The 22,616-nt window shown below is 34.6% G+C and overlaps 1 protein-coding gene across 9 annotated transcripts in view; it reads left to right on the top strand.

Annotated features, from left to right (window-relative positions):
- Positions 1-22,616, top strand: part of STS (steroid sulfatase) — a 113,488-nt gene that overhangs the window by 14,079 nt on the left and 76,793 nt on the right. For 8 of the 9 annotated variants that reach the window (XM_021411070.1, XM_021411009.1, XM_021411024.1 and 5 more), the window contains 5 exons: positions 884-1,164; positions 9,888-10,040; positions 11,264-11,385; positions 13,756-13,878; positions 19,001-19,424. In XM_021411070.1, the coding sequence (XP_021266745.1) occupies positions 9,895-10,040; positions 11,264-11,385; positions 13,756-13,878; positions 19,001-19,424 (815 nt within the window). In that variant the 5' untranslated portion in view covers positions 884-1,164; positions 9,888-9,894. Of the gene's footprint in view, positions 1-883; positions 1,165-7,046; positions 7,153-9,887; positions 10,041-11,263; positions 11,386-13,755; positions 13,879-19,000; positions 19,425-22,616 lie in introns of all 9 variants that reach the window. The other variant, XM_021411032.1, reaches the window with a different exon arrangement.

Below are 22,616 nucleotides of genomic sequence, written 5' to 3'. Positions count from 1 at the left end.
TACTAATACTGTCTTCTCTGGTCTGTAAGGTACTGTTTTACATAATGGCTATTAATTATTATTATTTTTGCAACAAAATGCACTTTTTTATTAAGTATTGCTGTGGAATAGAACATTCTCTGCCTACAGTGGGCTAAAAAGAGCACAAGCTTTACTTGAATTGTGAAAGCATTTTGAATGAAAAATAAAGCGGGTTGCTTATGAAGTAGAACATTTTCTAGCTCTAAGAGTGCGAGTTTTTTTCTTACCACTTAAGCTCTGGTTGTTTAAAAAGTAATGTTAGAAGTGTATGTAATTTTGATTACAGACTCTTTCAAGATCCAATGGAAATAAATTGTTAAATAGTTTTGGAGGTGGCTAGGTTTCAAAATAAGCCTGGAGTTTTGAAGTGACCCTGGTTTATGTGCAGTGTAATCTAACCAAATCCCTCTGATTCAAAGGTGGAAAAGTGTAAGACTTAACTATGACTTTTTAAGCAATATTAAATAAAGCTAATCTTTTCCTTCATAATCTCACACACATCCACCTGTTAACTGAGTGTAAACATGGTTAGTGAGGAAACAATAGCCACAAGGGGAACTACTGAGACAGAGAGGATGGCAAGGAATAATAGAGGAAGAGAGCAGGCATGGAAAATGGCATAGCTTCTAAATAGGTTCTATCTGCCAGGTTTCTACAGAAGGACTCTATTTGGGCAAGCACCCAAGACAAGAGGGAAAGAAGATGAAAAGAGAAGAAGAAAATTTAACCGAAAAATGTGTTGAAAAGAATGTATGAATCTGACCACATGTATTGCTTGCTATGCAGTTTTGTAGTGAGTCATTAACAGTATGGATTCCATACGTCTTGTTCTCACAAACACATTTTCTTCTTCTCCCCTTAGGGTACTCTCCATGTGGATTTTAGGAAGTGCAAACCTGTATTTGGGTGTTCAGTCACTGTCAGACCAGCAGCTGAGGCTGCTCTAATACCGGGAGAACCACAGTAGCCAGTGGGAAGCACGGCGTACTGCTGCCTGGTGGAAAGAGTATTTGGTGGAGAGAGAAGTCATGGGGAAGTCAAGCAGGGAAGAACAGCAGCAGGAGGAGCAGTGATGGAGTGGTAGTGGAAACAGCAGCACCTGGACAAGCAGAATTGGACGAATCAAACAGCTGCATCCAAGAGGTATTCAGTCTGAGTTTGTACTGATGTCATGGTAGTATGGAGTTCATAAGTGGGAAGACACTTGAAGAAATAAGGACATGGCTTAGAAAGATTAGGATTGTAGAAGAGTTTGTGGAGTGATTTCCTGATTCTGTAAGAGAAAGTTTGAGGATGAAGAGGAATGAATGAAAATCAGTTTAGAGTGAGAAGAAGGACTGGAGGTAGTCAGGACATTTCAGATGAGTTGCCAAGAAATGCTTAACAAGAATCATGACTATAGCACTCTAGGCTGTGAAAATGAAGGTTTGAACTGCTTCAGGTTCAGAATGATCCTGGATTTTTTGTTTCCTGGACAAATGTTTGAAATTAAAAGGCCAAGGTGTAAAGATTGTGTGTTCTTTTTTTTTTTTTTTTTTTTTTCCTGCCATGCTAAAGAATCAGAATCAGTTTAACAGTCATATTACAAAGCCATCTTAGAACACAGTGCTCGAACAGACTATTTCTCCTCTGACGTTACCTTAAACTAGCCAGACTGGTATGAAAACTTGTTTTCTTCTAGAATCCCCGGTGTTACAAAATGTATTTAATTAGAAATCAAATCAGTAAACTAGAATGCTACTCTTTTTTTTTTAGGGGGAGTAATGTTTATATCCATCACTCCTGACAAACTAGCAACTATGAATTAGAAGCTGATGACATGGATTACTCATTTACAGACGTTACTCTTAGCTATGTAAGAAGAGTTACTATAAATCTTCAATTTATATCAGTTATTATAACTAACAACTGAATATGCTGTCTATTATGACAGTTGTTAATAGTAGCAGTAAATTATTAGTTCTGAGAAATGCACGTCAGACAAAGAATGGTATGTTCTTTTTCCACTGATAAGCAGAATCCAACCTTTAAGAACATAACTATGTGTCATACCTAAGGGCAAAGAATGGAGGGAAAGAATTACTTGCAGATATTCTGATATGATTTAAAAAACACATTATTCATTTGAAACATACTTGTAGCATGCTCCAGTCTAGGCCAGAAGATAATGAGACCCCTGGAGCTATTACTGAGAAACGGTTCAAATGTTAAAAGAAAGTTAATACTGGAGTGCCACAAGGAAATGAAAAAAAAATCTTATTTGCTATGCTTTTTATATTTCTTTACGATCTTGAAATGTCCTAAAAAATAAGATGAAAATGAAATGGATTAATATAGTCTTGAGCTGATGATAATTTTCATTCATTCTGTTGTGTTCAGATTTTGACTTTTTTAATGTGTTCTGTTTTAACAGCAAGTATTTAAAAGTTGTGTAGAGTCCCCATGAAAAAGAAAGGGAAAATCAGATAAAAGAAGGAGAGAGAATGGAGAGAGGAAGGAAGGCAAAGTGCAAGAGTTTATTCATAGGAATCTTGATAGTTTATAACTTTCCCTTTTTCATATATTGCTGTAATACACTGTATGCATTTCCGTGCTGTTTCAAGATTTTTTTGTTTTGTTTTGTGTCAGACTTTCAGGACCCATTTAGCCTCTTCTTGTCTTATAAGTGGATATTTTTAGTTGGATAATTATTTACTGCTTCAGTTATCCTTATTTTTAAGACATTAATTCTAACTGTTGCCTAATCCTTTTATATTTAAATAGTGTCTCTCAAATATTTTGTCAAGCTAAGTAAATTCACAAGGTGTTTTTTTGTTGTTGTTATTTTTTTTTCTTTATAGGAGTGTGAGTCAGCTATTCTTTTGTCTTCTGAAATTAGTACATGATTAAATCTTTTAAGATTTGGATAAAAAGTTGACTAATGTATATGCATTATTTTGTTAATGTCTTTGTCACTTGGCTTGGACATTTTTTATGAGAAGATTCTGATCTATATAGCTTGTAATCAAGCAACTGTGTAACAACTTTGCAGCTCACAATCCTTTTTCTAATTTCAAAAGTATTCTTTCCAGTGTTTTTTGTAAGATTTCTTTTTCCAAATCTGTTTTCCAATAACAGTATTTGATTTTAAAACTGTTTATTGTTTAAAATGAATAGTTGTGGTGAATTACCTCTGTATTAGAACTAGTTAGAAAATGGCTTATCTTCTTACTATGTATATATATATTTATATATATATATATATATGTTATGTTTCTGAGGCTTTTTTGTCACCATATGATAACAGGACAGAATAAAAATTCTGAATAGTTCTGTTCTCTTTGTTCTAATTTTGCACTGGGTCATAAAAAAATTGCAACTTTGAGCAAATCTTTTAGCTCTGTTCAAAGCAGCATAGCAAAAATATCTCTCTGTCCAAGACAAAAACATAAGTGGTTTGGTTTCACCTTTTAAATTCTAAGAAGATCATTTTTCTAGGTGCAAAAAAAAAAAAAAAAGATAATTTTTAAATTGTGACTTTTAAAAAAATGTGGGTTTGTGCATTATTTTTTAATTTACTATAAATTATCCAATCAAAAAAATTTCAGAGAGTTTTTCCAGAGACATGTTCGCATCTGTCTGCAGAATGAGGACACGTCAGTCCCTGAATATTTGTTGTATGACAGAAGTAAAAGCACATCATTCCTGCATTAGTTATATGAGTGAAGTAACAAAAAAATAGGTTTTCCTTTTTATTAGAAACTGCAAAGAAACTTGGTCTTCAACAAGCTATTACCTTTTCTTCATGTGCATGTGAAGAGAAGGGGAAAAAAAGCTATTATTTTGTATCTTGTGAGCCCCTGCAACATGGACACCTAGGCACAGAAATTTCCTCTCAGTTTGCTTACATACATTCTAATATAGCAGAGGACTGGTTACAGTATACTTCTTGCCATCAAAAGACCCATATATGCATAAATCTCATTTGATAGGTACACTGCTACTCTCTTTTCTCCTACTCTTTACTTGTCAAGAAAGGCATGTTCATCACCATCATGTGCTCAGAATGAGTGTATCTGCCATGTGTGACGAGAGACAGGGAGATGTGATATTTGGGCCTGTGGGAAGTTGCATGATCTTTCCATATGAGTCGACAGACAGTACCCAGGCACAGTCACAGACTGGTTCTTGCCATGTCAGAATCTCTAGTGATTCATTCTTCTGTGAGAAGGTAATAGGTTCTAGCCTGAAAGAAGGTAATAGGCTCTAGCAATGGCTGGCTGGTCATCTGCTGCTTTGGTTTCCCAATGTCTCTGTAGCCCTTAGGCAAGAAGGCAGCAGGGAAGAAGCTGTGAACCACAAACTGCACTCAGTATCAGTCGGTTGGTCGCCTCTGACAACAGCTCCCTTGAAATATCATCTGGCTCAGGTAGCAGCAGGGAATGCAATTTCTATACTGTCAAAAGTCTGTCAGAGATGAAGTTTATTTGTCTGATCACACTTGTGAATGTAACCTAAATACAGGGTTGGCTGTAGCTGACTTTATTCATAGAGTGAATTACAAATACTCCTATAAAACAATGTTTGCTGTTGGATGTAATCACTCATATCACTTCAGTTTTATTAATTAAGAATAATGAAACAATAGGGTACTTAGGATAGAATATTCATCAGATTACCATACAGTCTGGAAAGGAAAAATTATGTGCATCCGTTGAAGAAAAATTTTGCAGCTAAAACGCTTGAAGAATTGTCCCTAGTTCTCAGGTATCTGCGGTACTGCACAGAGTAATAAGATATTACACTAGTACGGCTGGTAAAACACATTATACTAATGGAAAAGTATATTGGTTGTATACTACAAAAAGTTGATTTTTTTCCTCCTATTGTATCATAGGTGAATGCAGACAACCCATTATCAAGTTGGGATACATTTTATGCAACTTTATTCCTTTTGTATACACATAGTCTAAATTAGGTGTTTAGGCTCTCTTTCTTCTCTGGAAAAAGATCATGAACATCACCTTCAACCTTTCATTGTATCAATCTTAAGAAGAGTTGAATCATCCTCTTACCGTGTTTGTCTCTTCCTATTAATTAGAGTGGATGCATAGATAATTAACTCAGGCTAAACACATAACTTTAAGATGAATAAAATTCAGATGGATTGGTTTGCACCATGACTACCTAGTATACTAAAGGCCATACAGGCTTTTAACCTCTCTGTGGGTAAAATTAGGTTGGGTGAATGCAGCCTTTTTTCAGTTGTTGACTCTGACACAATAAGCTGTATTGAGAGTCTTTGAGTGTTGTCATAATGAAAGCATAAATAACAATAGAGCTGTTCTAAAAATAATAATCTCACACTTTGAGAACAAATTTATGCAAATACAGTTTCTCTTTTCTTTAAGTGGAACATCCTTTTGGAAGTAGCATAACATACTGGATCAGTTTGTTGGTATGCTACTTGTTAGCTTTATGTAGCAAAGAAAAATTAACTGGCTGTTTCACAGCAATTTCTGTAGTAAACCACTTTGACTAGAGAAGTGGTTTTAGGTAGACGGAAACACAATAATATTATGTTATGAAATCCAAAGCTTTGATCTTGACATACTCCAGAGGATGCTGCTGAGTAACTCAGAAGAGACAGTTTTTGTCATACAATTACTTCCTCACTTCCATTTGGCACTCTTGGAAACAGCCATTTCATACATCATCTAGCTCAGGTATATAACAAAAACCTGACTCAACAGCTTTCAAAAATATTAATTAAGCTAGATATCATGGATGCATTTAAGCTAAGCACTCAAATATGTAGGGAAGTGTCATATTACATTGTTTAATGTGGCATTGTAAAATTCTTATTCTGACAGGCATATACATAAAAACAGATTTTAATACTAGCAGATGTCAACAGTATTGCACATTTCATCATTATTATGTAATATTTATTGAAGTGAGCTGCTATGTATTTTGGAAACTTTCTTATCTCTCTTACCTTTCCTTTCCATCAAAATCTAATGGTATTGTATTGTATCTTTAAGCTAAACACAAAACAGATGCTGCATAAAACACTGACCTAAAATCCCGCTAACTGCAAAGACTGAGCAGAGACACGTTTTTCATATGTTCATATACATCTTAATGATGTGCAATTACTGAATCTGAAAGATTTCTTTTTGCTTTTTAGAACACTTGTCTCTGGGAAATTATATGATATTGTTAGTACTATTGATATGGTTAGTATTATTAACAGTTAATCATGATTTACCTTTTTTTTTTTTTTTTAATCACTCAGGATGGTGGGTATCTGACAGCTAGAATGACGACCTGTGATACTCCTTTGTTTTACTGCTGACCAGAGCCCACATTCAGAGCTAAATTTCTAATAAGTATTTGTCTGGCAGAAGGAATGTTGTTGAACAGCAATCATGGAACTAATATACATATCTAATTATACAGTTATTTGAAGTGTTGTTTTCTTAAAATAAAAACAATGGTACTATATTAAAAAATAAATCTTATCTTCCATTCATGATATGATTTACTACAAAGAAAAAAATGGTTTATTATTTAACAATACTGCTGTTAAGTTCTGTAATTTTGTTGGGATTAAACTAATAAATTTTTGACAGTTCATTTTAGAAAGATACTTAAATTGAACTTATGTCTGACAGAAGCTTTGTGGCTTTGTCTAGATTTGATTCAGACCCAGCCGATAATCATGACTGAACAAGAAATGCATTTGTTTGTTCTTGTGTTTTTCTAAGCTTACTTTATGTGAAATTTCTGTCTTACAATAAGACAATTTCTGTCTTGCAATAAGACGACTTTTAATAACATAAATACAAATTTTCATTTATGTACATAATGTTAAAAAAAAAATGAAGCAATCTTATTGCTGAGGGTAAGTTACTAGTTAGGATGTCATAACTGAAGTTTTGCATGGTTTTAGTCTGTTGCAAATGCGAAGTAAAGTTTTTTTATCTAAATGAATTATCATTAGGATCAGGCCCGAAGGGTATTGTTTTATTTATCTTTTTGAGGTAATACGACATAAAAGATGTAACAGTCAGAACTGGTTTCTAAGAGAGGAACTGGGACTTTTGAATGAATCTTAATCCAGCAACAGAAATTTATCAGTTAAGCAAGGTAATTTTTTTTTTCTTTGCATACCACTTTCTGGTAGTACAGCAATTTTTGATGAGGTGGACATATATAGATGTTGCATATTTCATCAGAAAACATTATACTTTCAAAGATAAAGTATATTAAGCATCATCTCCATTATATTAGAAGAATAATTTAGAGATAAATTATTTACTCAGATGGGAAGGAGGGGATTCCAAAGAGTTTCCATATGACCACTCTTGTAAGAAATGCACAAGTACGTAGTAATCAAGATAAGGTTGAAACACTGAAGCATATAGCCAATTATCTTTGGGGGGGAAAAAAAGACAAGTCTTTGGCTTCTGTATGATTTGCCAACATTTTTAATGCAGAAAGCTAGAACTTAGGAGTGTATAATAAATCTATCTGAAATATCAACAAATAGTGGGTAATATCTACAATTTGCTTTCTTCAATTGGCTCTACACATTTATATATCTTTTTAAGATATCTTTTAAATGTGTATTAGAAACCTCAAAATTTAATTTGAAAATGTGTTGAAAAATTAGGATATGTGTGTATATGGATGCATCTGTCTACGCGTATGTGTAAGTTCACATACACTAATTAAATTATTATAGATTGAAACAGTATGTATGAAATCCATATCCTTATATGACTTTCATTATAGGAGATTAAGTACCTTCTTAAATCTTCCCGATTTAGCATCTACCTTGGGAAGAGAGGAAGTGTTATTAGTGTTATTAGTCCTATTAAACCATAGGGAAATTGAAACAGGAATTCAAAATTGCATTAATGTGTCCTCACCAGTGCTGAGTACAGAGGGACCTGTACTCCCTGCTTCTGCTAGCAACAGTATTTCTGCTACAAGCCAGGATGCCATTGGCCTTCTTGGCCACCTGGGCACACTGCTGGCTTATGTTTAGCTGAGCATTGACCAACACCCTCAGATCCTTTTCCTCTGCACAGTCTTCCAGCCAATCCGCCCCAAGCCTATAGCATTGCCTGGGGTTGTTGTGGCCAAAGTGCAGGACCTGGCACTTGGTCTTGTTGAACTTCATCCCACTGGCCTCAGCCTAGCTACCCAGCCTGTCCAGATCTCTCTGTAAGGCCATTCTACCTCCAGGCAGATCGACACTTCCTCCCAGCTTGGTGTCATCTGCAAACTTACAGAGGGTGCACTCAATCCCCTTGTCCAGGTCATCAACAAAGATACTAAACAGGACTGGCCCTTATACTGACTACTGAGGAACACCACTCATGACCGGTCAAGTCTTAACTGTGGAGGCTCTTCTTTCCAACCGTTTCCTTTCATCTTCCTTAGTTGTAGCTCCTCAGCTTTTTCATCCCACACAGTCCCAGTTCTCTCACCCTTTTTCCTCAGTTTCTCTGGCTGTTCACTATCATGCTATCACTTCCCATTTCTTAAAAGCTCTACTATTTTTCCTCATTTCAACCCACATCTCTCATTTCAGCTGGGTCTCTAATTTCCTTCCTTGATTTTTATGCAAGTCAGAACAAGTTCTACCAGTTGTGACTACTGTGTGTTTATGGATACTTTTGCCCACCACACCTCACTGATACATGAATTGGTCTCCCTTGTTGTTTAGTCCCTTTGTACAAGCTCTTCCAGTTCTGAATTCTTTATCTTCTCTCCAATTGCTTTTATCTATCATAACTCACTGATTTACAGCCTTTTCTTTCTTGACCTGCTGTCGCCATTCTCTTTGGAAATTTTTGTATCTAGTTCTTTTTCCTACTCTTCTGCTTTCAAATTTCTACCTCAGTAGAACCTGCCAGGTGTCCTCCATTTTCCTTTTTACCCCAGCATCATCAGGTGTGCAGATGGGACTCATACCTCATGTGTGTTCGAAAAAGGTTGCCAAAATCCAGAAAAGATGGAAGTATCACTAGAGGCAAAAAAGAAAGAGTCTGTGTTCTCTTTTGATGAGTGTGCTTGGCACAGTCCATCAAAGCCTAGAGGTACTCAGGTTCAGCCAGAGCTTAGTCAGTTTAAGCAGAGATTTGACAAATCCGTATATAGGTAAAGTAATATTCATAGCATTCAATGTAGCATTGTGTACATTGCATTACTCTTCCTGTTTGAAGTTGGATAAAGCATGAGCTATTTTTATAGGACATTGTTATATGTAAAAAATATGTTTACAGTTTTGCTATAGGCCATGTTATTTGTGGAACTTTTAAATATTCCTTTCAATAATTTTGCAGTGTGTAATTTTATCTCCTTTGCCACGGTATTTTATCCTATCTAAAAATAGGATTTTCCTTTGTTGAAGAAATATTCACTCACTTAATTCAGCAGCAGAATTGATGAACCTTTTTATGCAATGTACATTTGAAATTTTGATTCCAAATTATTTCAGTTTCTGTGTTCCTAAAATCACATTTACACTTCAAGAAAAAAAATACTGCTATTCAATATCATGATTTATTTATCTGTAGTGCATCTATGTATACAAAAGTACTATCATTGAGGTTCTAACTGCTAATTTGTTTTAATTTAAAAACTTAGTAAAGGCTTGGAAGGAGTGATTAGATGTTTAATAAAAGATGCATTTTTAATTATAAAAAATATAGGAAACAATGTGAAAAATCTCTTAAGTAAAAGATGACAAAAATTGACGATCTAATTTTTATTTTCTGTTATAGAATCTCTGGCAATAATAAGATTACAATAAATTGTTTTTTTGTTAAGGTCTTTATCTCTTACATTTTCCTCTTGTTCTTGTACACCAGGAAGAAGATGGGACTCCTTTTATTTCTAACAGTTTTCCAATGTGCCATAAATAGTGTCAATACCTACAGTGTTTCAAATCCCAATGTTGTTTTACTGATAGCTGATGATCTTGGTATTGGAGACCTGGGATGTTATGGGAACAGAACTTTAAGGTATAATTATATGTTTGGGGGAGTCATAGCTTTATGTTTATCTTTTCCTATGGATTTGTCAATTAAAAACAAATGAAAGCAATAACAAAAATCAGAGATTGCATTATATTCTTTGTATGTTACAAAAGTAATTATCTTTCCATAGAATAGAATATTCAACCTTATATGCATTACATCAGACTTAGCTGATGGCATCTATCCTGACAAAAAGTTGCAACGTAAACAGAGAATTGAGCAACCAACTGTGATGGGCAGATACTCTACACCACATTGCTCATGGATTGAGATAAGGACAGGGAGATCATTCACCAAATACCATCATAGGCAAAACAGACTCAGTATAAAATAGGTTAATCTAATTTTTTGCCAACTACTGACAGATTAGAAGATGTTGTCCTTCCCAGACTGATCCTGTGTGGGTTTCCCACAGGCGGCAGCTCCCCCACCTCTCCTGCCCCACCATGGGCCCCTCTCCACGGGCTGCAGCTCCGTGGGCTCCTCTGGCTGCACGGGGAGATCTGCTCTGCTCGGAGCCTCTGGGCTGCAGGGAGACAGCCGGCTCCTCCATGGACCTCTCCTGGGCTGCAGGGAGCTGCTGCTCAGCCTGGAGCACATCCTGCCCTCCTGCCACACTGACCTTCGTGCCTGCAGGGCTACTTCTCTCATATTTCTCACTCCTGAGAATCAGCTCAAATAAATATACTCTATGATGTGACAATTCAGAATTCCATCTCTGGAGTATGAAAAAATTGCTTGTTGTCATGGATGATGTCATAAAATATGATGTTGCAGATAGCGAAAAAATCTTTTGGAAAATTACTATTTCTGACTAAATTCAAACTTTTATGTGGGAAGACTGCTATTTCTTGAGGTCATAGTCATTAGTCTTGTAGGTTAGTGACCTACCAGAACACGCTGTATCTCCTGGCCAGTTTTCGTTTCTGGTTTTCTCTCTGTAGAACTAAGGGCACAGGATTTACCCCTGCAGCAGCCAACTTTTATCTGCATGATGACCGGTCACAGACAAGGTTGCCAGACAAGGTTCCCAAGTAGATATGGAAGCTTGGATGTGCTCCTGTATCTAATATTACAGACATAAACTGTGATCATTAATAATATAGAGTCTAATACAAAATCTTGATCTCACCAAGCCCATTTTTAAATAATCCTATCTATATATTCTTTTTTTCTTTTGTAATTATCTTTTGCCTTTTTTTTTCTAGAACACCTAATATTGACAGGCTAGCGAAAGAAGGAGTGACACTTACTCAGCATATAGCAGCGTCACCACTGTGTACTCCAAGCAGGGCAGCTTTCCTGACAGGGAGATATCCTATCAGATCAGGTAAAATTCAAATATTGTATTTTTATATATCTTATTTTATTTGCAGTAAACAGAGTGCATTTTTGCTCTGCCTTTTTCTCATGTCTTTACCAGGTTAGGTACTCATTTCAGTGGCTAATCAAGCGCAGGAGAGTTGGGCAACATTTGGCATTTTCTGTATATGGTAAATTTTTTCACTGCAGAAGAGTTTACACAAAATAAAGCTTTTTATTGAGAAAAATATTTTTAAAAATACTGAGAAAAGATTGGACTATGGTTGTTCAATGGCAGGAGCAACCAAGTTCCATTGACTTCCTATACTGTCCGAAAACTGTGAGCTGTTCGCCTCTTCAGTTGTATTCAGTCTTCTGCTAGGGTATTGGTGGCAGCCTGAGTGCTGTACATCATAGAGATGCACCAAACAAGACACAAAGGAAGAAACCACATTCTTCTGCTGGAATAATTCTATTTCTGTAAAACGTTTTGGTTTAGATTTTTTTTTTCTGAAAAAGTCTCTTTGTTAAGTTTTTCCGGCGACCCTGAAAACTGAGAAGAATGCAGAAAAATCTCCCTTCTTTCTAAATAGTTTTGTTTCATATCTTGCCATACACCGTATTAAGTGTCCTATGAATGCATATAACTTTTCTTTAAATAAAAAGCAAATCTGAGGCAATGTAGAACCTGTTTATTTTAGTGTGCTGAGACTGATCTCCTCTGTGCTTAGGCATGCAATTTTAACATTCTCTCAACATAATTTTTAGCAGGGATCATTATACATTAATCAGATCACTTGTTCATTAGTGATAAAACATCCTGTCCTTGCTTCTGGGAATGAAAGCAAAGCAAGACTCTGGAGCCTACTTGATACATTCATGTTCATTCAAATCATGTAACAAGCTTCTGCAAAAGTGCCAGCTAACATAACTTGCTAAATTTTCCATTACATTCAGCTGCAAAGGAAAATTTTATATATCTGTTAGAGTTATATTGCTATTAATATTTACCATAGGTAAAGCCACAGATCATTTTCAGTTATAGTCCTTGTTCTTCAGAAAAATTAGCATTTGAACTGATTTTTGTTCTTAACTGATCTGTTCTCAGTTACACCTAATAATTTCCATGTGCATGCAAAAATTGAACTTTGTCGTAATTAAATTATGAAATTGCTAAATATGGACTACTCCCAAACATCAGTAAAGAATTAGTACAAAATTATTGCAGAAAATGCTAGAATCGCAGTTTGGAAAAAAAAAAGTAATATGAAACTCCTACTGCTGCAGAAAAATATTCCAAAATATAGTATTTGATTAGACACAAACTCAGAGAAAGATACTGACAAAAAAAATAAATCATGATTTTATAATTTGTTTCTGATAACTTAAAGGAATTATATGGATTTCAGTTATGAGAGATCCAAGTACGCCTTGAAATGAAGTATGGATATGTATAGGTAACTAAAACTGCCTAAACCATTGATAATAAAACTGATGTTGCTGTGCAAGGTGAAAAGCTGAAGTCAGCATTTGAAAGACAGGGTGATCTCTTTAATAAACTGGTCTAACAAGTCTTTTTCTCTTCTAACCACAATGGATACCTTTGGGAAGATTCTGGTTGTCTAGATCAATCATGTAAATTTGGCACTGCAATCATACAAGTTGCATAATTCAAACTTCCTGAAGATACATCTGCACAGATTTGCATAGATATCCTGTGTTCTGTCTGTCTGTACTCTGAGCCAACTCTCATCTGGAATCCTAGTGATCCAATTTTAATGAACCTGAGCTCTCTCGTTCATCATCCTGAGAGTAGCTTATAAGCTCAAGTTAGTGTTTTCAGACTCTCAGTGTATAGAAATTACTGTGCCTTATTTAGATGTTATCTTACTAGCTGATGCCTGATGCTGCTTTGATGCACTCAGGCTGGAAGTCAGTCATGTGTGTTCATGCTATTGGAGCACTTTTTCAAATAACCTTAAAGTCATGAAGAAAACCATGTATGAGGGAAGTGGAAGTTTTGGGAGAAGAACCTAGGAAGTGTCCTCAACTCCATTCCTTCCCCATGACCAAGAAAAACAAATTATGCAAGCTCAACTTCTTCCAGTTATGTTATATCTTAGAATACCTACAGGAGGGCTTCAGCAATTTATGTGATGGCTGACCCCACATTTATAGTGACAGAATTTTCATTTTCACCACTTACCAATTTCTGGTAAAAATACAGGAAAAACTCAGCTAAACAGATGTCAGGATCTGCCACATAGTGTTTCATAGTGACTGCTGGTAATACGTCATTTTTGCGATACTACTTCATGCAAAAATGTGAGTTCAGAGATAAAGAATGAAAACTGTTTTGCTATGTTATCTAAGTCTCATTCATTCTCACTGTCTTTAGGGATGGCTGCTTTTTCACGAGTTGGTGTCTTCTTATTTTCTGCTTCTTCTGGGGGACTTCCTTCTGAAGAAATAACATTTTCCAAACTCCTGAAGCAAAGAGGTTATGCAACAGCTCTAATAGGTAAGATTGCATAAATATATAGCACTTTTTCATTCTTTTGAATAAAAGAACCTTAGCTTTCTGTGTAGAGTATTAAGGATCTGTATTAAGGGTCTCCACAGCATGATAATGAGTTTTGTTCACCAACACAATGCTAAGTACATTCCCATGCATAAGTGAAGCACAAATCATGTAAGTATGTCTAATTCTCTTGAGTAATTGTAGTTTCATTTGCAAGATATGAAATTAACATGGTGAACAGACTGAAAATCAGAGTCTTGAGAAGTTTTCAGTATAGATAAAGTATATTTCAATATAAGTAGAGACGGTGAAGGGTTCCAGAGTACAAGTCAGCACGGTGGTGTGTTTTGTTTAATTTCACCAGTTTTTGGATATTCATAAAATAGATAATGTTGTACCTGGGCTGTCTGTATTTTCTTCCTAGTCATGTATAGGAAATCTCAATATATGGTAGATTTTTAATAAAAAGCTGTGTTCTCTTGTATTACAAAGAAAGTTCAAACAACTAAATGAATCATAATGTCCAGTGATGAGTAAATGTCTATTGATGGGTAAAAGGAATCCCACTAAATCAACATTAAACAGAACTGGAATTAATATCACAAAGGTTCAGATTTAAATAATGTGAAATGTTCTATTTTTTCCTAGTTTAGCCGCTGACTTATTCCACATTGATTACAATTTAGCTTATTTTTATGAAATAGTACTAATCTACACACTACACTTTTCTTCACTGGAATTTTGAGGAAATAGTTGTTTGGAGAACATCATGCAGGAATGTTACTACATTCGTTTGGAAGGTGGATGCATCCAAATTTATACAACTTTTTAAAAAATATCTGTATTATGTAGATCATTCAGTACTGATGTTCCTGACTTGAAAAGTCCCCCTTATCTATACTTTAGTCTTAGAAAGTATAAAGTAACTTCATGTCCTGCCAGACTGAAAACAGAATAACAGGAGATCCTAACATAAATATATTTAGTGCAGGTATATTTGAACCATGGTGGAAAAAATTCATTAATAATTTCTCATGTTCATCTTGGAGTTAACTCCATATTCAATTAAGACTGCAAAAAAAAATCATTTTTATGTTTCTGACGAGCACTGTAATGCAAAAACATTTTTTTGGAGCTGACCTAGTTAATGTTCTTTTTTTAACTATTTTCACTGCAATATGACAGCTTGCCACTTAGATCTCCAGAAGTTATCTCCATGAAGCTTAATGAACAGTTCTTCCAAGCAGCCTGAATGATAGCTATGAAACCATAAGATGTAATATTACCATACCCTTAGAGTATAATGAAAGCTTCCAAAAAATCAAGAAGAGTGTTAAAATTAAGGATAAGCATATGTAAATGACAGAAATAAAAATTATGTAGATTTGAAGACTAGATAGACAGATTCTGATTCCCAACCAGTCTATTTTCTGACTTTGCTGGTATTCTTCTCACATTGTACTGTTCTAGGTCAGGGAATCTTTGCTTGGTTCAGTCTAACTCAGCAATTCCCAAACAATTAATTGCCAAATTCTGCTGCTGTGATGGATTGGCATAAGGATAGTTTGAAGCTTTTCTGTTCCTCAGATCTGTACCAACACTGCTTTTCTTTTTTTTTCACCAAGTTTCTCTCCCCTTTAGTCTCTAAGGACATTTTTTCCCTCCCTAAATGTATTTTCCTATCTCTTTGTATTTTTTCCTGCTCTGAATATGTGTTTCCTCTTGCTTGATGCATCCTTGAATATATTTTAGCTGTAAATCTTTTTTGTGTATACACTTTTTTTACCTCATTGCTTTTCCCCTGTGGCACAAAGAAGGTGGCATCCGATAGAGCTGGTAGGTGGAGACTAATTCAGAAGATCTGCAATAAAACCAAGTTTTTCTCAAAAAATTTAGATACATGGAATCTCTAATATTTCACCAGTTAAAGATTGTAGATAATAGCAAGAAATGTTGATATTTTGAGGGAAATAGCTACTCATAATCTAAGAAAATCCACTGCAGGTGGATCAGTATTGTTTTAACTACTGCTATAAATACATTGATACTGTTCTTCCTACAGCTGTACTCAATCACACTTTACTAAAAGTCAACTTTCCATTATGACTATTATTTGATGCATTGTCTAGCATTCAAAGAAGTTTAAAATACACTTATGTCGATTATCTCCAAAGTTAAAAATACTAATTTATAAAGTGGAATTTGTACCTTTAGTCCAGAATGATATGTTGCAATATTTGAACACATCATCACATTAGTAAGAACTAAAAGACTGGCTGAGTCTATGTAGTGGAATTAATAGAACAGTTTTTAACAGAACAGTTTAAAATCTTACAATATTAATATATGCACAAGTACTTCATATTATCATTATTGCTATGTGTTTCGTATAAATGCATTTCTTTGAGCACATAAAATATTTTTATTTGCTTGTTGGTCTGCATCTTGTATCTTACCTTTTATCTGCAGATCAGAAAATGATACAAATACGTGAGCGTATACAATTCAACCTTCAGACTGCTCTCTTTTCAGCTGTTTGAGGGAAAAGTAGAGGAAAGCATGGATTGCTACAGCCTACCCAGCATTCCGAGTTTTGAAATCTGAGTTCCAAATGAATTTTTTTAGCTGTATAGGACTTCCTTCTCACATCCACTTGTCTTTTATTGCATTGCTTTTGCTCTGCAGAAATTTTAGTTGTGGAAGAAGGATAATGAAAAAAGCTAGGTCTCAAACTACCAAGGAACCCATCATGTACAATTAACAACATTAATTTCACTCAGAAGTCTGGTAGAATCTGCTGAAATTTGTATGTGGTTTGGCTGGTCCAAATGATGAAGCTTGACTTTAGCAAAAAGCAATGTCACAAGGAATGATGGAGAAGTTAAAGAAGCAAAAATAAAAGAAAAACAATATTGTGTACCCAACCATCTCTTACTTTTTCAGAGTAGCGCAAGCCCTATCAAAACACTTTGCTTCGTGAGCCATTTAAAAATGGCAGTTTTGTCCTTACGTCACAGTTGCTGGTATAATTTGAACCAGTGCTGTTCCTTTGCCTAGCTAGCTTGCTCTCTGTTATGTATGGTTTAAGTTGCTTCAAACAAATATTTTCTGAAGCCCAAGTTCATCTTGATTATAGAAGGTGTTGAGCTTGCTAGTAAGCTTTTGTAAGTTTTCACCTGCCCTGAATATTTTGTTGCAAGATTCTTCTGTTGTGGCTTGCAATGTCTAGTTTTATTGCTCCAGTTTAAATTATTCTATTTATTTATCATAATAAATCACCTTGAAAATATATTTGATTTATTTGAGTTTCTATCTTATATATTTTTTACCTATTTATAGGTGCTTTGAGTTTAACAAATAAAAGCAGGAAATTAAAAATTTAAAACTTTAAGATTTTTTGTATACTCATGATTATAAGACTATATTTATTACAGTTATCCAACTTTATGAGGATAGTTTAATGCTGAATTTGCTATATATTGGGCTTTAAAATTATTTCTCAAAGAGAAAAAAACTGAAACATTTATTTTCAAAAATCTGTGCCTTTGGTCACTGGCAATGAAATTCAGAGTTGTAGTCTTAGATAATCCTTTATGGCACCATTTCTATTGTTTGAAAATTTAGTAAAACTTTTCTGGTTTTGGTCACAGTGTTTTCTGAGCCAAATGAAAGTAAGCATTACCGCCATCCTGTCCATGAAAAGCAGTGCATCAGTACATCTGCTTGGGTTAAGGAGCCTTTCTTGGTAAAAAGTGGTAAAATCTTCTTGATGTGATGAGAGAAAGCTATAGAAGGCCTCCATTTCACTGTCACATTAAGCATACCTGAAAATGTATTTCTAACTACTTCTCTAAAACACAGAATATATTTCTAATCAAAGACTATCTAGGTATGTAGGAGATCTGGAGCATTCAATTAGACTAATGATTACTGTGGTATTTTCCTCCACTTCTGCTGATGGGTGAACTTCAACAAATGTCATTCCTATTTCATACCTTAGTTTTGCTGTTTATGAAGGAGAAGTAATGATGCTAAATCCACTTGCTATGTATTGTTTTAAAATATCAGAACTGATCCTCATCTTCATGCTCTTTCATACTGCAGTCCCCTCATTCATTACTGCCAAAGGTGGGAGGTGTTCGGGACTGCCTGCAGTCAGGATTCTTTCTTGCAGATATGTAAGAGCTTTTGCTGGGATGGTTAGAGAAAGGGGATATTTCTATATATGCTTTCATGTATTTTCTAGTAAGTGTACCCAGAACTTTTTACAACAAAATATTTCAAATTGTGCTAAACAATGCATAATAATATGATAAAGAGTTATCCTTGAGTCCTAGAATGAATTATCTAAATACTACCTGTAATCAGCACAAACTTAGATTGTATCACTATAATGCAAATCAGATCCACTATTTCCACTATTTCCTTGTGTCTATATCCAACATTACTGCAGGATTAGAAAAATTTCCTACTCAGACTGCAGTGAGATGTAGTATTTGGTGGCAGTTTACTAGTTACAAGTTATTTTTCATATATCTATATGTAATGTACATGTATAAATATATATATATATAGTGAGCAATAATGCAATTTCAGAGACTTAGGAATAATTTAAGTAATAAATGTTTTGGTAATTTCATTATTCTTTTTATTTCCTGTTACTTTTTTTTTCCTTTAAGTAGTCAAATGTGAGTGATTTGCTGGATAAAGTATTTCATAACTCTGCATTTTTTCTTCCTCAGAAAGCAGCAGCCACTACAAAACAGTATTATTTTTATTCTATTACTTAACTACACATGCACAAAGGCTTCATTTTCAAAGCTGGAAATGTGTTAGAGCTCTGTTGCTCTTCAGTGACCTGCTAGCCCACTCAGAATTTAATGATCTCCATCAAGAGTGGTGCCAAACTATTTCCAGCTAAAAAGAGGAATGGATATTAAAGAAATTATTTGAGGAATGTGTAAAGAAAGTTATGTAGAAAATAGGGATCCACACAATAAATGCTGGGGCAGGGAAAGGGGCAGTATCAGTCAGGTAGCAATAGTTTCATATTTGGAATAGCTCACAATGTAAGACTGACTATTTAACTACAAAAATACTCCCTATTCTCCTCTCTTTGTAGGAAAGTGGCATCTTGGGATGAACTGTGAAAGGAATAATGACTTCTGTCACCACCCCCTCAGTCATGGATTTGATTACTTTTATGGGCTTACTGTGACCAACCTTAGAGACTGCAAGCCTGGCCAAGGCAGCGTGTTTCTAAAAGGGGTTCAGAGGTACCTTGTCATCCTAATCCAAATCCTTGGAGTCACCGTGGCCTCATTGGCAATAGTGCATTATATTGGCTTCTTCAAAGTACCTTTCCAAGCACTGGGCTTCTGTCTGTTAATAACCTGTATTTCACTTGCGGTTTTGATTTTTTTCTTTTTTCATTTCCGTCACCTGAACTGCTTTTTAATGAGGGACCATCAGATAATCCAGCAGCCACTATCCTATGAGAATCTTACTCAGAGATTGACAACAGAAGCTGTACGGTTTATAGAAAGGTAGGTTTCTAGCTGTGGTTTGAGTCAATGATGGCAATTTACAATGACATTGCTTCCTAAAAAGTAGAATATTATCACTTTTTTCTTTAAAACATGTCTAAAATTAATCACTGTAAAATGACTGTTTTACAATGGAGAATACGTATGTGTAGAGGAAAGCCATCACTTTCTGCTTTGTCTTAATCTCTATAATTTTTTTTTCTGCCAGGTATGTCATTGTTTTCTCTGTAAAAATCACAAACTTTTTACATTTATGTATTTCAGAATAAAAATGTTTAAAAAAATATATATTAAACTTCTAACACTTTTTAGGGCTTTCATTATTTGGAATTTGAGGTAACCAAAAATATAAAGTATTTTGTAATGTGACTTAGTTGTATGAAAGCAAAATGTGGAGCTGTAATTTATAAGTTTTCTGGAATGAGAAACTGCTCTTCATTGTTGTTTTGGTGCATCCATTCAGGGATGAAAACTGTGTACTATGAATACATTCACACAGTATAATTGCTGAATGCAAACTTAAACCAAGGAATCAAGGGCTAATTTTTCTAAACTTAATAACTGGATGTAATAGTCAGCAATACTGTTAGCAAGGAAAAATGCCTATCTAAAATCTTGATCTCCTACTGCAATTTTTCTGTCATTTCAGTCATTATAAATATTTGATTTGGCTAGCGCTACTCACAATACCAAAAGAAAATGTCTTTTAAATCAAATTTCTTTAACTAACTCTCATGAGTAAATAAAATTAAACTAAAGCATCATTATTTCTTCTTGTTAATGGTGATAAATAAATACTTTCTCATTTGGATTCTAACTAGTTTAACACTGTAATACTTGTTTATTATAAATGCACACAGGAACACATACACACACCTTTGGAAGTTTTTGACTGTTTATTTGCTTAGTGACCAAGCTTTTGATGGTTTAATATCTCTCTTGAGCAGACTAACTATATGTAGGAAGATTCTGCCTTTTTGTATAAGTGTATTACTTTCCTGTAGTAATTCACAGTGCTTTGGACATCTCTGAATTATACGTTGCTTTCAACATACTGTCAATAAAATGGTAGCTCCAAAACAGGTGAATTCAAGATTGAGAATGAATGCTAGAAAACTGGTAACACTATTTATTTATTCTCATAATGCACACAGAACATAATTTAGTCAATGTTTAAAGCTGGCTAAACAAAATATGGTCTGTGTCAGCATAGCTCTGTTGACTTAGCTGGAGGTTGAGGCTTTACATCAGCTAGCACTTGGCCCCAGTTCTCAGAGTCGTTTCCGGACAACAGTTATGTAAAATTGAAGTGAAGGTTAATAGCATAATTGGTAATTTACAATAAACTTCATTACAGGAATTCTGCAATTACATTGAGAATTATCACCCAGACAATTCAGAGTCAATGCTAAACTGAAAAAATATCCAAACATATTAAGGTATTGAGAAGGCATTAGGGTACCCAAGCAATCTTAATTGTGCCCTGTAGTGATTTCATATGTAAGTATATGGCCATAAAACTTGCTCCTGGGGAGAAGAGTAATTAGGTTAATATACACTGAACTGATCTGTCCCTTATAATATTGTGAGCAACAAAATCAATATTTGCTTTGACACACTGGTTCTGACATTATGTAGTTCATTCCTGTCAAATTCAGTGCATCCATAGACCATTGCTTTTGTGACTGATCTACTGACTGGCTATTTGTAGGGGAATGGCAATCAAGAAGCAAACCAATTTTAACAGGAGACAGACATCTGGCAATCAAAAACAAAGGACTGCCAGGTTTTTGTAAGCCATAGTTGCTTCATAGCATTCTTGTGATTCCACTTTTTTTCAGTGAGCAACGCTCTTTTAGCTACACAAGTGACTCAGTACTTGATTTATTACACAGATCTTCTTTTGTTTCAATAAGCAGCAAACTCATTTCTGTACAGCAGTAATCCATATGCACGAGTATACCAGGGTTCAAATAATTGTGAATTCGAAGAATTGTCTTTCACATTAACTGATTCTTAATATATTCTGTCATCCAACTAAAACTCACTGGCTATTATACGTTTTAATTGGTTATCATTACAGTGAATACACGACGAAGTTCCAATCTTCAGCAGCAGTGGTACTTCCTCTGTAGACTTTTAATTTTACATTTATGCATGCTATTTTATACATGTATGTATGTAGTTATGTGCGTAACAAAGACAACACGTGACATAAAATAGATATTTTATCTATGTAAGTTTATTATACCTATTACCTGTATAACCTTTGTAAGTTCTTCAGTGTTCAGGCAATGGATTTTCTTGATATTATTCTCTTTTCTAATTATTTCTATCATACTGTCAGCTTTATGACTTCTTAATATACATATTCATCAGTTTTGATATTTTTTAATCCTTAGAATTTCTTCACAGCATATAGCTATGCACTGTTATACTTCCTCTTCTTCACTCTGCTTTTTGGAAAGGTGATATAGTATTTTTTCTTCCTCAGTCAAGTATATGTTTATTACTATTTTAATTTGCTCCTAGGTAGAGGAAAAGAAAGTAAATACAATATTGAATGCTCAGAAATGATACCGCAGAAGAATATGTACAACTGCATGTGACAGATTTGATGTGTGCAAACAAATACAACTTTAATTGCTCACTCTAATTGTAAGTGGGCAGGTCAACTCACTGTATGTTAATTCTAATTTTACTTTTCCCCAAGAGTAAGTGCATGTACATGTTTTAAACATATCAGAACACTCTCTAGACATTACAGTATATCTGAAAGTCAAATGGATGCTAATTATTTCATTTTAAGTTCAATGTGGTTGTTACTCATGTCTCTTCAGCATATCCTTTAATAGATAACTAGCTGCAGAGACAATCCAAGTTAGAAAATGCCAGACCTTTTTTAAACATCTTAGAAACCAGTAAGACAAAAGTACCACTCTGTATTATAGAATCTCTCTCTTAACAAATTCAGAAAGCTGACGACAATTAATAACATTCTGTTTTTATAGTAAAGATGATATTGAGAAATTTTCATGCAGATTTTTTTTTCCAGTTATAGATTACATAGCCATAATGTTCAAAATTTGTGATAGCGGTTAATTTTTTAACTACTTATCTATTGTATTTCAGTGCTTGAAAGACTGTCCTGTATCTAGATTTATTTTCATCTGTTCTAGCAGACTTGTTTGG

Source organism: Numida meleagris, chromosome 1, assembly GCF_002078875.1.
Source record: "Numida meleagris isolate 19003 breed g44 Domestic line chromosome 1, NumMel1.0, whole genome shotgun sequence".
Classification (NCBI taxonomy): Eukaryota; Metazoa; Chordata; class Aves; order Galliformes; family Numididae; genus Numida; species Numida meleagris.
Note: the sequence above shows the minus strand (reverse complement) of the source record. Positions and strands in the feature narration are given on the sequence as shown.